At 40.4% G+C, this 16,125-nt stretch overlaps 1 protein-coding gene across 1 annotated transcript in view; it reads left to right on the forward strand.

The window, feature by feature from the left end:
• The window catches only part of LOC108246988 (forkhead box protein P2), a 26,545-nt gene extending 10,683 nt beyond the window's left edge, over positions 1 to 15,862 (forward strand). The window contains exons 2-17 of the mRNA XM_025010217.2: positions 1,328 to 1,426; positions 2,021 to 2,160; positions 3,657 to 3,761; positions 4,896 to 4,973; positions 5,522 to 5,612; positions 6,561 to 6,732; positions 7,101 to 7,205; positions 9,478 to 9,565; positions 10,718 to 10,819; positions 11,540 to 11,729; positions 11,834 to 11,904; positions 12,834 to 12,935; positions 13,032 to 13,153; positions 13,522 to 13,591; positions 13,693 to 13,829; positions 13,926 to 15,862. Coding sequence (XP_024865985.1) covers positions 1,369 to 1,426; positions 2,021 to 2,160; positions 3,657 to 3,761; positions 4,896 to 4,973; positions 5,522 to 5,612; positions 6,561 to 6,732; positions 7,101 to 7,205; positions 9,478 to 9,565; positions 10,718 to 10,819; positions 11,540 to 11,729; positions 11,834 to 11,904; positions 12,834 to 12,935; positions 13,032 to 13,153; positions 13,522 to 13,591; positions 13,693 to 13,829; positions 13,926 to 14,028 — 1,734 coding nt within the window. The 5' untranslated portion in view covers positions 1,328 to 1,368 and the 3' untranslated portion in view covers positions 14,029 to 15,862. The remainder of the gene's footprint in view (positions 1 to 1,327; positions 1,427 to 2,020; positions 2,161 to 3,656; positions 3,762 to 4,895; positions 4,974 to 5,521; positions 5,613 to 6,560; positions 6,733 to 7,100; positions 7,206 to 9,477; positions 9,566 to 10,717; positions 10,820 to 11,539; positions 11,730 to 11,833; positions 11,905 to 12,833; positions 12,936 to 13,031; positions 13,154 to 13,521; positions 13,592 to 13,692; positions 13,830 to 13,925) is intronic.
• Positions 15,863 to 16,125: the final 263 nt, after the last annotated feature.

Here is a 16,125-nt window from a genome sequence, read left to right on the forward strand (position 1 = left end):
TGTGTGTGTGTGTGTGTGTGTGTGTGTGTGTGCGTGCGTGTGTGTGTGTGCGTGCGTGTGTGTTGGAGTGTTTACGTTATGCAGAACAAGACAGGCAGGTAAAATCCTGGCTCATACCAGACAACAAAGATATCCATATTTTAGTATTTTGCAAAAACTGTGAATTGGGTAAAATATTGTCCGTGGTTTCACATAACCACATTTTCTTCTTTGAGAAAGATAAACAGACCTCAGGACGTTATCTTCGCCATCTTCTTCAACACTTACTGTACTTCACTGTCCTCTTTCAAGATTTCTTTTCTCCCACTCACTTTGAGATTCACCCAGCTACTGCCTGGCAAGATGTTTGGCCCATTTACAGCACTTTTAGGTGTTTAAACATGTGGAATAATCAAAAATTCCTAGTTCACACGTCCAAGTAAGAACAATAAATGTGTTCCTGAACTCCTGGGGTGTTTCAGGTGCTTTGGAGCAAGGGAAATTTAAGACCTAGCTTTACTCGAAGGAATGCACATTGCCCACCACCTTTCATGCCAGCGTTTTAGTGTAAGATAATTTTATGCTAAGTTCTTGCTGTTGTGGTCAAAACTTGAAAATGAAATATTTGTCTAAGGTCTCGCATGATCTGTTAGTGCTTGGAGTATGTTTTGTGACTGACTGTCAGCTACTACCACACAAGATTTTAGCTTAATACCTTTAAAAAGTAGTGAGTTATAACCATTTATGTGCAGACTAAGGTTGATTAGCTGTGACGGCCATCTTTAATTAGGTTGATGAAGTTAATCAGATGTAGATGTACACCCAGTGATTACTTTCTGAGAGTTTCCTTTAAAACCATCCAGTGGTTCATGAGATATTTTGCTAACAGACAAACAGGGTTGACTCCAGCAGTTTATGCCAAGGTTTTAAGCAAAGATTTGGAGCATTGTGGTGTGCTCAAAGCATGTGTTGGAGACGATGCCTGGCTACTACCACACTAAATATTTCCTCTTTATCTGTAAAATTGACTGAGTTGTGGTAATTTTTGTGTTTTTTTTTTCAAGGTCAGCTTGCTGCTCTGCATGACTTTGCAATGAGTACTTTTAAAATAAAATGAAAACAGGAGCCACCACACACACACACACACACACACACACCCCTGTAGTGACCCCTGTAGGGGTCGCGCCCCACAGTTTGATAACCCTTGCTTGATGGAGAGAGGAACCATCTACCCTCCAAAAAGCCTTCATGTTGCAATAAGAATCACATCAGTCGTTTTTGTTCCAAGAATCAGCTTTCCTCCGTGCCATCACACACAGTGAGTGACACACACACTCCTCCCCCTCAGGTAGACGCTCGTCTTCATCAGTGATCTTCCTCCTTCAGTCCATGTCTGCCTCCCTCAGAGACACCAGCTCCGCTCCGACTTCAGCTCCTCTCACAAACGGTACGTAGGTTTGATCCACTTCCGACTAAAATATAGCTAATTTTTATCATGAAAATATGCTAAGGCCTTTTATTTTAACTATATGTTCTATAATTAAACACTTTTTTTTGCTATTTTTAGAACGGCTGAGTTCTTGTGTTTGTGTTTTCACCTCTTGCTTTCCATATTTCCATATTTCTTCATCAAGAGACACATAAATGTTACTTTTTGTGTAAAAGGGTGAATTTAAATGTGTAGCCTTAAAGTAAAAATGTAAGTTAGAGAACAGAATAATTGTAAATAATCACTCTGAGTTTTTATTTCATGCAGTAAAGTGTTAAATTTGCACCGTACTGTTAGAGTTGACTGTAAATCAGATGTTTTTTATAAAAGCATTTGATTAAAGATGCACTCATTTCATATAATGTTTTTCATCACTTTCTTAGATTTTTTTTTTTAAACAAAAGACAAGTTCTTGAAATAAAGATAAAATAAAGTTACTTTTTCCTTTTTCTTTGGTCCCAATCTGTGATTCCACCGGGAGGCTGAACTCTGTCTTTGTGTCAGCTTGTTTCTTGTAGACAGTTTTTATTTTTCGTTTTTGTTGTTTTTCAGGTGCGATGCCGGAGTCTCCTCTCAGTCCCACGGCGGCTCGTCAGGCTCCAGCCAGCGGCCTCCTGAGCCACACGGGCACTCCCGGGGACTCCTGCAGAGGAGCGAGCGTGGACGCCTGGCAGAGCCTCGTCCACAAACAGGTACGCTCCTCAGGAAACCAGCTCTCCTTTAAATCTGGGGGAAACAATTAAAAAAAAAAAAAAAAAGTAGCTGGCTTTATTCCCCGACGGGACACTCCAGCAGGAACCTTGAGCTCCGGTGCTGAAAGTCAAAAGAGTGGATGATAATGTTTTTGTTTTGCTTCAATTACTTATATTTATTTTATTATATATTTTTATATAATGAGCAAAAACTGGCATGAAAGATTGCCTAACAAGTAAAAGAAATAGCTGCTATTTTTCTCAACTCGTCTGTATTCAGTTGAGCTGGACGCCTCTCTGACTGACCTCTGACCTGTCATTTGCGTCGAGCATTAGGCATTCAACTAAAGGCCTAAAACAACTTTTAATATGTCTTTCTTTTGCAATCTTCATTTGTTCTGAGATCGACAAATCATCCATGAATGTGCAGCGTCATTTCTTCATTCTAGCGAATATTTTTTTTCTACTATTCTCTCTCTCTCTCTTTAAATCCGTACATGTAGCTGTCAGCGTGTCAGCTGACAGAACTGTAACTGTGTGATGTAAACTCAAAACATAAAAAATAATTACAGGAAATCCAGCAATAATATATTTGCGCCTACTTTCAAAAAACTTTGTGTTTCCCAGATTTTTGGGGAGAAAAATAGCTGCAATTAGCTCATAAACACACAAAGACTGCTATAGATTATAATAAATCAAACTAAATGTGTTCAACTTTAAGAGAAATGTTTTTCTGAAGCTTGTTTTTAACCTTTTATTCTGTATTTTTGTTTAAATTTGTGGTTTGCCTTTAGATTTAATCAGTTAATTGTAACTGAATTGCAATATTTTTTGGTTTGTTTGTGGTTTTTATGTCATCTACACTGTAAAAATAGATTTTCTGACCAGTTTTCTCGTTGCTTTCACCGAGTCAAAGTCAGCAGGAATGATCACGAGTCAAATGCTTGGAATAATTGAAGGCCGAGCGTTGTTTGAAGGGACGCGTGAGTGTGGCTGTGGACTATTCTCGGCTACTACCACGCCAAATTTTCACCATTTTTTTGTTTGTTTTGCCCAGTTGAAACAGGTCGGACTGAAAGCAGAACGGGTTTGTTCTCCTTTCGTGATTGTCCTGCGACCGAATGAACAAAAAACAAAAAGGTCAAAACCTGATGAGACGTGGATTTTTTTTTTTCCTCCTCGTTCTGCTTCACGTGTAGCCTCCACAGACGGCCGCTCCGTCCCTAACAAGAAGACGCTTTGTTATTTGTCGCTCAGTTATTATTCCGGGAAGGGTTCGCCTTCATTAACACCCGTACACTTCGATTTTCGAGCCACAATAAGCGTAAAATTGTGCAGCTAATTAGGTCGGCCCGTCTCCTGCCTCATTTGGGGCCGACGGCACGATCGGGGCGTTCACAAGGCTTTGGGTGACACGAAAAAAAACAAAAACGAGCAGTTCACACTCGGCTTCACTCTGCAGACTGATGTCTCCGAGTGCGTCCTTGTTTTTCCAGGTCTTTCTGGCGATGATGAGTCCTCAGCAGATGCAGCGGCTCCTGTCGCCCAACCAGCTGCAGGCTCTGATCCAGCAGAAGCAGCAGGCTCTCCTCCTCCAGCAGGTTGTTCGGCCGTTCTTTTTGGGGGTTTTGTTGTTGTTGTTGTTTCCAACAAGGCTGGCTCAGATGTGTCCTAAACCCAAACATTATGGTCAAATTCAACATGCAGTAAATTAGAAACGATCTAATCTAATCTAAAAGCAGAGCAATTTGAGTTCTACAAATATTATTTTGTCCGTTTTTATGTCTTTCAGCGTGTCGGACAACATTTAGAATTGTTCAAATTAAAACCGTCCTTCCCAATAATGAATGGTGAATTTTATCCCATACACTTTTTATGATGGCTCTGATTGTGACGCAGCTGCTTTTTTGTTTTTTCAAAACCAAAGTTTAGGATAAAGACTGCAGTTAAAGGTACTCATGCTAAAGTAATAAAATTTGCACAGTATTTTTGTCATATAGTTGAATAAAGTGTCCTTAAATTAAAATAAGTTGTATTCTCTTAGATTCTACGCTTGTCTGCCATTTTTGTTTACCTACGCTGACCACAGCCAGCCTGATTTGGGTCAGTCATGTGACTCAAGCGTCCACGTGGTTTTCGGCTTTGTTTACATTGAGTGCGTACCCGCATTTCAGAGCTGCATGTCAATATGTCTGGAGAACCACAGGAGTAAAAACACTTTCAAACTACAACACTTATTACAGCTCAGTATAACCTCTTTTATGTTTGATTTCATTCTTTGCATGAAGTACCTTTAATAAAATGAAACATTTATTTTAAATTTAGGAGAAACTGTACAAAGAAGCAACTAACTTCAAGACAAAAAAACAAAACAATTATACACCTTTTTTTGTTATTGGTTTTGTTAGAGTGAAAAAAAGTCTGCTAAATGTCATGTTTGAATAGAAACAGGAAAATAAATTGCCTTTTTTTATTTTGTATGAGTTTTAAAAAGTCTGTTGACTTTTTTGTTGTACACACACACATGTTGTCACTTTTTAAAAGGATGAGTTTTTTATTTAAAAAAAAGGTAAAATTGTACATCTAATATTACCTTTTTCGTTGTTGTTTTTGCAGCTTTAAGGCACTGACTCATAAGTCCTTTTGCAGCATATATTTGTGCTGTTTGTAAGTTTTTATTCTCTGTAGGTTTGATGTCATATTTGCTCATCAATTTTTTTTTTATTTTTTTAAAGAAAAATCTGAAAGAGTTTTACAAGCAACAACAACAGATACAGCTACTTCAGCAGCCGTGCAGCAAGAAGGTCAAACAGGTATACACACACACACATATGTTTGTATTTCTGTCTTTAATGGGACGTTGTAATGACTTCCATTCATTTTTGTAGCCTAACCCTGATTCTGACCCTGAACCTAACCATTACCAGTGTATGCTTAACCCTAACCCTAACCCAAACCTAAACCGGGCTTTGGTCCCCAAAGGGACTACCGGTTCTAAAGAAGGTAGGCGTGTATCCCAAAAAAAAATTCCTAAAATGGTAACAAAAACCAGGTGCATACACTTCCCACAACACAAACACACCAAACAGGAAACACACACTTACATTAAAAGACATGTGGGGAGAAAATTTGTCTTTTTTTTATGGACACAAAGGTTTTTAGCTGCTTTGTGGGTTTACTCTTCTGTGTTAGAACCTGAGGTGTGAGATTAAAAGATCACATGACGCAACGTCTGTCTTTAGACTTACTTGAAACAATGTTTTAAGACTCTCCAGCGTCACTTCTGAAACATGCCGCTTCCCCTTCGAGGGGAGAGGCGTGACGACAGCGTTTCCTCTCAGTTTCTGCGTTTCCTCTGCAGCTTCCTGCTCAGCAGCTCCAGCAGCAGCAGCAGCAGCAGCAGCTCCTGCGGTCGCAGAAACCATCGCAGTCTGCTCCCGGCCTCCCTGCAGGTTAGATCCTCTTTACTTTTCTCATCCAAGGTTCTGTTTCCTGCCCACCACTGGCTGCCCTTGAGTCCATCGGCTGTTCGGTCGCCATCAATAAGAACCCATGTTTTTTCAGTCAACAGATGAAAAGAAAAACTAACTCATTTTGCACGTGCTTATTTGTCGCGTTTGCAAAATATCTCATTAACCACTTGATGGATATTAATGAAACTCCCAGAAAGTAATCACTGGAATGTACAACTGATTCCCTTCTGACAGTCTGTCTAATTCAAGATGGCTGCCACAGCTAAGTGAACTTAGAAAACACAAAACTGTTTGGTGCGGTAGTAGCTGAGAGTCATACCCAACATATGCTCTTTGTGCTAACTTACAGCTGGATATCTGTTTTTAAAACTTTAACATTTACCATTGGAGTCAACTCTCCGTCTGTTAGCAAATATTACATGAACCGACCGAGAGCAATTATTAATTGGACATCTACAAATGATTACCTTTAGGAGTCAGCCCAGTTCAAGATGGCTGCCACAGCTAACTGACCTTGGGAAACACATAAATGTCTATAACTCAGCCACTTTTACAGACATTGAAATAAAATTGGGTGTGGTAGTAGCTGAGAGTTGTTGCCAACACGTATTCTGAGCGCTAACAGATCCTGCATCAACCTTGCTTCAGACGTTTGCATTAACTGTCGGCGTCAACCCTGTTTGTCTGTTAGCAAAATAGCTCACAAACCACAGGATGGGTTGTAACGAAACTCTTGGAAAGGAATCACTGGCTGTCCGTCTACAACTGATTATCCTTTGTAGTCACCCTGGCTCGAGATGGTTGCCGCAGCCAATCAACATTAGACAAAATTAAAATGGCTCTACCTTAGTCAGTTTCACAAGTATGGAGCTAAAGTTTGGCGTGGTAGTAGCTGAGAGTCGTTCTGTATTGTTGGTTCTCTTCCAGCCTGCCTCAGCCCCGCAGAGATGCAGCAGATTTGGAAAGAGCTGAAATGCGGAGGCGCTGAAGATCAAACCGTCCTGAAGAGCAGCCGGGACTCTTGTGCTCAGAGGAAGTTGTCAGAAAGAGTCAAAGGGAAGCTGACCGCTGACCAGCTGTCTCTTCACAGGACAGAATGGTGAGATCCTTCTTTGAGACACCATCGCTCAAACCCGCTGCCTTAGAATAACCATCAAAGGCTCGTTGTCTCCAGACACTTCCTTTCTCTCAAGGTGCGTCTTGGGAGACGTTTGCCGTTCAGGCCTACCTTTCAATACCACACACTCCTGGGACGGCTTAATTTGTGTTGATTTCTTTTCTGCTTTGTGTTTCACCACCTGAGGAGCAAACGAAAAGTTTACACGTCCTAAATCCAAAAGTGAACAGTTTTCCATTAATTTTATTTATTTATTGGCACCTCTTCCTGTCAGCCTGCCAGGAGAGCCAAGCTTCTCTCATGTCAGCTGTCTTGCGGGTTTTAATGACGCTCTCGTCCTCCTCGCGCAGCTCTGCCAACGGGGATCCAGCTGTTGCACACCTGCTCTTTGCTCACGGTGTGTGCGACTGGCCTGGCTGTGAGGCGGTCTGTGAAAACCTTAGCCGGTTTATCAGGTAAGTCCGACGTTGGAGGCTTAATAGTTTAAATTTACACCCAATTAAACCTCATAAACTGTCTCTTCGAGCAGCTCAGGTCTGATTTTTTTATTCTGCATGTGAATATTTTCAAATTTTCTAAAATTACTGGTCTGGTTTGCATCATGTTTTGGTCCTTTGGGTTTATCCACAGACTTTGGGGGTATTTCTCTCAGGAGACAAACTGTTTGTGCTTTTTCACTGTGGGTTTTCTTATGGTGTCACTCTGCTGTAAAAGCTGCCCTCTTAAGTAACACTGCGCCAGATGTTGGCTCCCAGAATTTGCTGCCACATTAAATGACTTCTGTGAATAAAATCTTCCGTGTGCCCCTGACTGTTACACAACCCCAAACCATGACTGACCCACCTTCGTGTTTAACAGTAGGACAGTCAACACTTTGCTCATTTCGCTCAAGAAAATAATCCACTTGGAGAACTTCCATAAAGGCTTTTGGGTCTTTTTGTCACCTTTTCTGTAAAATGGAAACATTTTTCTTGAGCAACTGTGCAAATGTTTTTGTGTTTTTGCTGAGGTTAATACGTCAGAGCACAAAACAGGACCGACTGTCCACAAGAAATATCAGGGTACCCAATCAAAAAAAAAAGAAGACACAAACACCAGGACTTTTTTCTTTTTCTTTTTGTTTTGTTAAAAAAAAGAAAGATTTAATTAGACCTAATAAACATATCTTTTTACAAAGTTGGGACGTTGTGTAAAATGTAAATAAAAGCAGAATGCAATTATTTTCGAATTTTATAAACCCATATTTTATCTACAATGGAACATAAACATGTCAAAATTTGGCTTGTGCCAGGAAAAGCCTATAAAATTAAGTGGTATAAATAAGAAACATCTGGAGGAGCATTTTGTCAGTAAATAGGTGAATTGTCAGCACGTAAATAAGAAAAAAGAGCATTTTAGAGAAGCTGAATCTCTCAGAAGTAAAGATGGGCAGAGGTTCACCAGTCTGCAGAAAGTCTAGAAATCGTAGGATAAAATCAGAAGAATGTTCTGACTTTGAATATCCCGTCATCTACAGCTCATAATATCATCAAAAGATTTCAAGAATCTGGAGAAATCTCTGAGGTGATAGGACAAAAGACTGATCTGTCCCTCAGGACATCACTGCATGGACTCAGACCAGCTCTTTTTCAGGGAAGGCTTTGCACATTTTAGCAAGCTAATGTTAAACCTCATCCTGCATCCATTACAACAGGATGGCTTCGTAACAGAGGAGTGTGGGTGCTGCAGTCCGGACCTCTCACTAACTCAATACATTTGATGTATCATGAAATAAAAAAAAAATGGCAAAGAAGACCAAGGACTGTTGAACAGCTAGAATCCTCCATGAGAATGGGACAATATTCCCTTCGAAACCTCCATCAGGTCCTAGACGTTCGCAGACTGTCGTCAGAAGAAGAGGAGATGCTTCAGTGGGAAACAGGTCCCCGTTTTATCTTTTTTTTCAAGATGCGTTGCTGCCGTCAAATTCAAAATGACCTTTTTTTTTTTTTTTTCTAAAAACTGGTAGAATGTCTCAGTTGAAACATCTGACGTGTCCACTGCGTTCCATTGTTGATCAAATACGAATTTATGAGATTTGCAGATCATTACGTTCTGTTTTTATTTATTCTTGGGCTTTCAGGCCTGGACTTAGCTGTCTCTGATAACATAATTTCTTGACTTCATTTTAAATCAAGAACATGACCATGTGACTTCAGGATATCTCCTTCTTTTTTCACAGTGTCAGACGGGAGCTACTGAGAGAAAACCCGGAGAGTTTTTGTCTCCTAATTTATGCAGGAATCACAGCTCTGGAATTTGCTTCACTTAGCCATTTTTAATAATGACTGAGCAAACAACATTTATAACAACCTAATTACCCAGACATTGATTTTATTTATCTGATAGTTTATTATATTCAGCATGTGTGTGCTTCCTTTTAAATACTCGTGAAGAGATTGTGTCAAAAATGATGCAAACTTTGGAGATCCGCTCACCTACTACGCACTAAATGTAGTTTTGATTGGGTGTCCAGATGTTTTCATCACTGAGATCGTTACAGCACCGGTACGTAGCTTAAGTTGAGTTATGCGTTTTTATTTTCTATTCATTTATTTTTTGTCTATGTTTGAGACACAAAACTCCAGCTGCTGTCAGGAACACAAAGAAGAGATTTACTGATATCTTAAGAGATCTCTTTGACAGAGAGAAGATTTTCCATTCTTGCTCCTGGATCTGATTTTCCAGGCACCTGAGCAGCGAACACTCGCTGAACGACCGAAGCACGGCGCAGTGCAGAGTCCAGATGCAGGTGGTTCAGCAGCTTGAGCTGCAGGTGAGTCCGAGTCCACAGACAATGTTGCATTATTGTGTGAAGAAGAAAAGCCGAGCCTTATTTCTTTTTTTGTTCGGGGCTTTGGAAAAAAAAACACGAGGTTAAAAAATCACACGATTAAAAAAATATGTTTGTAATCATTCTCCTGATTTTATCACCTGTCGTGTGATTGCCTGTGTCTCTGTGTGTCAGTCTGTTAGCAAAATATTTTATAAATGAGTCAAAAAATTTTAATGAAATTCCCAGAAAGTAATCACTGGATTAACATGGATAACCAATTTTTTTAGAATGGCTAGAATGCAGCCAATTTTACAGATATTGAGCTAAAATCTGGTGTGATGGTAGCTGAGAGTCACTCACAACACATACTTTGAGCACTAACAGATTGTGTGAGATACTTATTTAAAACTTTGGCAGTTCGACAAACAAAATGTATTCCTTCGGGGAAATCTTTTTCCACTTTACCTCTGTTGTTAGAGCATTGCTCTGAACCTACGGTTCCCAAACTTTTCAGCTTCCGACCCATAAAATAAAGGTGTGTGACACCATCTTTTAGCTGATAAATATCCCAAAATACTAATGAGCCTAATAAATAAGAACAGGATGACAACACAAAGAGTCCTAACATCCATTATGCTGTCTTTTATATCAAATAATGACTTGTATTTTAAATCTCATCAACATTATGGGGCAAATACATCATAAAAAAACAAGGATTTTAATTGTAACCTGATATCTGGAGATTATCTAAGGACCCCTATTTGGTGTTGGGTGACCCACATTGGGGTCCCGACCCCAACTTTGGGAATCCCTGCTCTAAACTGTTTATCATGCACACGACCTACCAGGTTTATATCTGTGGAAGGGAACATCTGATAGTTTTACAATTTGTTTTGTTTTAATATTAAAAGAATTAGATTCCCGAACAATTGTACACCTTCCAAAATCCCACATCTGTTTTTCCTGTATTATACATTTCATCTTCTGAACAGTTTTGTAGGTGTGCACAGTGTCCTACCAACACTAACCCTCAGCAGATGCGAAACATGTCTGCTTGACAAACTTTTATTTCACTTATTTGTGTTGTTGTTTTTTCTCTCCCCATATTACTCCTAACTGACTCCCTGTCCGTGTTTCAATCTTTCTGAACAGCTCTGCAAAGAGCGGAAACGTCTGCAGGCGATGATGGCTCACCTGTACCTGCCTTCCTTAGATGCTCCGTCGCCAAAATGTGACCCGCACGCCGACCCTGAGGTAGACGGCGCATGAGCCGAGCGAGCGAAAGGTTAAAGTATGACGGGTGTTGCAGGCAAACCCCGAATAAGTGGTGGACATAATGATTGCTCGGCCGAAACTCCATCTTCTGCAGCCCCGATGAAGGCAGCGCAGGACTGTAATTTACTAGAACACTTACAGATGAATGATCTGCAAAACCGTGTGGGTATTTTCACAGGAACAAGCAAAAAATGGAGTTGGATGACATGAAAGTCTGGTAACATCGAATTTGCCATGATCTGCATCAGACTAAATGCGTTTCCTCCAAAACCTTTCAGCCTTACACACCTTTTTCTTCGACCCCAAGCGCTTTACCTCTTTATCTTTTGGAGAGCTCTTTGTTTTCTCTCCTCTCGGTGTGATGAAGATGATGATGATGATGATGATGCTCAGATTGCTTCTTTTCCTTTTGTTGCCCCAGCTGTCGGCACCAGATGGGCGCCGTTCTGTTTTCAGTCGGCGGACATGCTCTGATAATCATTCGTTAATCTCACAAATCTTGAACCCTAATCACAACACTCACCAAACAATTTCACCCTGTAATTAACAATAATTGGCTTCCTTCTCATTGCCAGATTAGTGGCAGCGGCTCCGAGGAGGCGAAGCAAATCGCTCGGTCACGCTCTGTTAAAAACGTCTCACTTTATTTTGTTTCTCTTCTCCTGTCCCCTTTTGTTGACTCGCATCGTTTGCTTTCAGTTGCGGCCAGGGACGCTCACCGGCTCACTGCCCTCACTGAGGCCCCTGGACTCCGCTCAGGCCGTCCCCCGGCCAATGGGTGCCGTCGGCTCGCCATCCCAGAGGGGCGAAGAAGAGTCGCCCGCTTACACATCACAAGCCGGGGCCATGAGGTGCCGCGATCAGCCTTTGGTGTTCTCTCTGCCTTCAGGTAAAACCACAGCTGTGGTCACAGTTACGTTTGTTCACTCAGCTGACAAATGGACAATTGGATCCGCAGTTTTTCCTTCCCTTCGTTGCTCTTTGTGTTTTCAGAAAATGAATATGAGCTGTATAAAAACACCGATATCAGGCCACCTTTCACCTACGCCACACTGATTCGACAGGTACGTGCTCCGTTGTTTTGTATTTTAAAAGTTCAAATATGCTCAGTCCACAAATACAAAGGCTCAAACAAAATGACTGAGCAGGACGAAGAAAACTTATATAACCTGCCCCTTTCCTAATTATAAAACAACAAACAAGAAATTTGAACGTTCTTCTACCAATCAAACCAATCAATATAATTAAGCTTCAGTGTCATTATCCTATAGGTTTATGAATAAAATCTCTATTTTCTCTTGATAAATGTTCTTAAACTGAACAACAGTAAAGTACTTAACCAGGTTTTCAAATAATCATCCAGGTCATGCCACCATTTTACTCCTCTGTTTGCAGTCAATAACATGTTAAAAACCATTATTTTTACTCCTTAAAGGTGAACTTGGAGCCTCTTGGCGTTCAGGTCCCGAGATTTAACCCGACCACTATTCTCTTGCCCTGAACCAGCGAGCACATCTCTACCTGCGCTAAAGTTGCCCCTCAGTATTAAACCGTCAACTCCAAAACCAGACACCAGAACACAAAATCAATCCCACTTCTGACACCACAATAGCTGTGGCAAAAATCAACAAGCGAGACTCCAAAACCCAACCTACATATTTTGTGTATTTACTATAGAGTCAAACCTCATGAGGTGAGGCCTTCCCACCACCAACATTTAAAGGTGAGAAAGCCACTTTGTTCAAATTGTCACCGTGTTTATATGTCCAATAACAACACCAGTAATAGTGACAAAAACCCAAAAGACTAGTTGTGTCTGTGGGTTGAAATGACCTGAAGGCTCGCTGCTCAAATCTTACATTCATTTGACATCAAATATAATCCTAAATGATTGATGGATTATCCATGTAAACAAAAAACCCTTCTTAAACAACTCACAGCTTTGATTTTATCCAGCAGTTTTCTACATTTTATCCTTCCTTTCTATCTGCAGGCTATCATGGAGGCATCAGACAGGCAGCTGATGCTCAACGAGATCTACAACTGGTTCACGAAGACGTTCGCTTACTTCAGACGCAACGCCGCCACTTGGAAGGTAGGCGACGGGCTCTGCGATCACGCTGCGTGTCGTGGCTGATTTACCCAGCGTGCGTCCTGTAATATCAGTAATATCGGCATCGCTTTGAACCAGAACGCCGTTCGCCACAACCTGAGCCTGCACAAGTGTTTTGTGCGCGTGGAGAACGTGAAAGGGGCGGTGTGGACGGTGGACGAGGAGGAATACCAGAGGAGGAGATCCCAGAGGATCACAGGGTAAAAAAACCCAAAATCCTTTCAGCCAATCACATCAGACCACCCATAGCTATGAGTTTAAAGGCTTATAAGTGTAGGTTCTGAGGCAAAAAGGCCAACATGAAAGTGGTAAATACTGTAAAGAAGAAACATACCTGATGTGGTTGTGTCAAAGGTTTCAGGTCTTGTTTTAATAAAAAAGAACAGTTTTGTTTTGTCGTCCTCTAAATATGGCTTCACTGACCTCTAAATATAGCTTCACTGACCTCATCACTGATTATTGCTCTGAACAGGCTGTGTTCTTTTTGGAACATATTCAATATGCTCCTTGCCTGTTTGTGGATAGCCTTCACCTCATTCTTACAGCAAAATGTGATATTTTACGACAGAAGTCCTACACTGATGAAAAATGTGTCCTCCAGTCTTGCTCTGGGGACCGCGCTGCAGTCCACCTTACAGGTGAGATGTTGTTGTTTTTGTTTTTTCTGTCAGTAAACCTTCTGACTCGTGGATCCCTGAGCAGGATGGGGGGAGGCTTAAAACGCATGCTTTGTTTGCAGGCCGCGCTGGCAGAGGCCTCCCTGTCGGGGTTCAAGAAGGAGAGCGTGAGCAGGAAGTTCAGGAGCCAGTTTCAGGACAGCAGACCAGCAGACGTCAGCGGCCACAGAAAGCAAACCTCAAGCCCTCAAGTCCAGCGGTGAGTTCAGTTCAATGGGAACGTTAAAAAAAAAAAAAATCTAGATTGCATTTTGATTTGCATTTTTTTTTTTCACTTTTCTTTGCTTTTTTCCAGGCAGCTTTACCTTGAAGGTGAGGAGCTCAAAGCAAATGAGCGAGAATGTCTGCAGCGCGACGCCACTGGGAACGACGAGGAACATTTATTTGACCTTGAATAAGCTTTTCCAGTTCAGTTACAATAACACATCATCATCATCAGCCAGTAAAATAAGTCCTCATGAACCAAACAGACATGTTGGTCATATATATATATAGTTTTTTCTGCTGCGTTTGCACTTTTCATCTAAACTGTGTCTCTTTTGTTAGAAAAGCTGAAATATGGAGCTCTTGAGAAACAAAACTGAAGCAGTTTGTTTCATTTTGTGCATGCCCACTACTAATTTGTGCCCTAGAAACCTAAACAATGATGGAGCTGTCTTTACCATTTGGCCTCCATCTGTCTGACTTTATCCTGATTCTGTCACCATTAAACTTTATTAACAACTGAAAGGAAAGAGTAAATAATTAAAAAACACAAATAATTGAGCTAGCTTGAAAGAATATTCTTTCTCTGTTTTGGCAGGGATGGGGAGGTTTTTGCTACCTGGTAATGTGTTCTGTGTATTGTAGTATTTTTATTAGAAATGTTTTTTCACATATCTTTATTATTTTTAATAAATGGAGGAAAAATATCTGGAGTGGTGTTGATGGGCCTGATGTGATGCCAGGCAGCATGAAAGTTAACATCAAATGTTTTATTCCCTGCATCTTTTTAGAACTGAAATCATTTTGAACTTCATCACTTCGCTCGTGTAATATGTGTGTGCGAGTGGCTGACACAGACCACTTTAGCTGCTCAGTTTCAAGTTTACAGCAACAAATCTGTCTAAAAACACAATGGGGCCAATGGGGCGAAATAAAAGACTGAGACTGTAAAAATGTATTTTCACAGTCAAACAGAGAATTACAAAAATGGTGATGCCTAAGTGCAGCAGGTGTTGTGTTTAGCTTAGTTTTCGGTGTGAACAAAGAAACAGAAGAAAACAACACCTGAGGGGAAACGGGGGCTTTGGGACCATCTACAAAATACAACATGCAGCTGTAATGTTCAAAAACGTCAACAGTATTGTCTGCTTTGTCACCTAAACCACATCAGACATTTATATCTCCTGTTGATGTAATTCAATCAGAAACACACACACAATCAGATTCTAAACCAGATGAGTTCCTAGGAACTCATCTGGTTTAGAATCTGATTGTTTTCTTTAAAATTAAGCTTTAGAGTTTAAATTATTATTATTGTTTTGTTTTTTTCCATTGAGTGGCAGTTATGTTGGTAGTTTTACATTGGGTTGGTGGTTTATTTAAACCTTATTGATCCTTAAAGTAAAAATTGACCAATTTTCCAGCTTGACTGAACCCAAACAATGATCTGTTTTTTTCTCAAAAAGAATATCTTTTAGCACATCCTCATGCCCATGGAGTAACTAAATTCAGGGAACAACGTGGTTTTTCATCCCGAACCTTTAAACCTGGCAGACTGTAAATTTGAACTTCATATTTATTATTTTTGGATTTTTAAGACGAACAACTCTGACTTAGGTTTACAGTGGGTACATTTAGAGGGATCCCCTTTGTTTGTGTGTAATAGAATAAAGCTTAGATAATGGTGTGTGCGTGTGTGTGTGTGTGTGTGTTCCATATTAGCAATAATGGAGAAATGTCAACGTGATCATTAAAAATACACGCAGTGTACTGATCATTTTCTGTGTGTGTTTTTTAAGAATAAAGAAAACACATTTTCTGTAATTAAAATGTTTGCAGTTGTTGGTTTTATAGAGGTGAATTTGTTGAAAAAGATACTTTGTGTGTGCTTTAGTTGCCCCTGTTATGTGTGTCCATTAAAATTAAGTTTTTACTGTAATTTAGTAAACCGAATGGATTCTGAACACATGTATGTAATTCTTATGTCTGCGGTTTTGTGTCCAACATGTAACATTTAATAAACATGATGAAAACATGATATATGTTGAATTTATCAATGTGTTAGTGTTTGCCTTCAGTGCACCCCTAAATCTCACAGTCTCCCTGCATGAAGATGTCGTCTTCTGACACTTAAGGCTCCAGCATACTCCATAAGAAGTCAAGAAGTCTGTCTGTGCACACCTTTCATCGTCCACGAGACACTCTGATCAGAACTCCCAGGTTGCAACTCCTGCAGCGTTAAAACTGGTTTCTTCTCACCGGCTTCTCACTTCTCCTGTCCCTGTACAGAT

This window comes from Kryptolebias marmoratus, linkage group LG11, assembly GCF_001649575.2.
Source record: "Kryptolebias marmoratus isolate JLee-2015 linkage group LG11, ASM164957v2, whole genome shotgun sequence".
Lineage (NCBI taxonomy): Eukaryota > Metazoa > Chordata > Actinopteri > Cyprinodontiformes > Rivulidae > Kryptolebias > Kryptolebias marmoratus.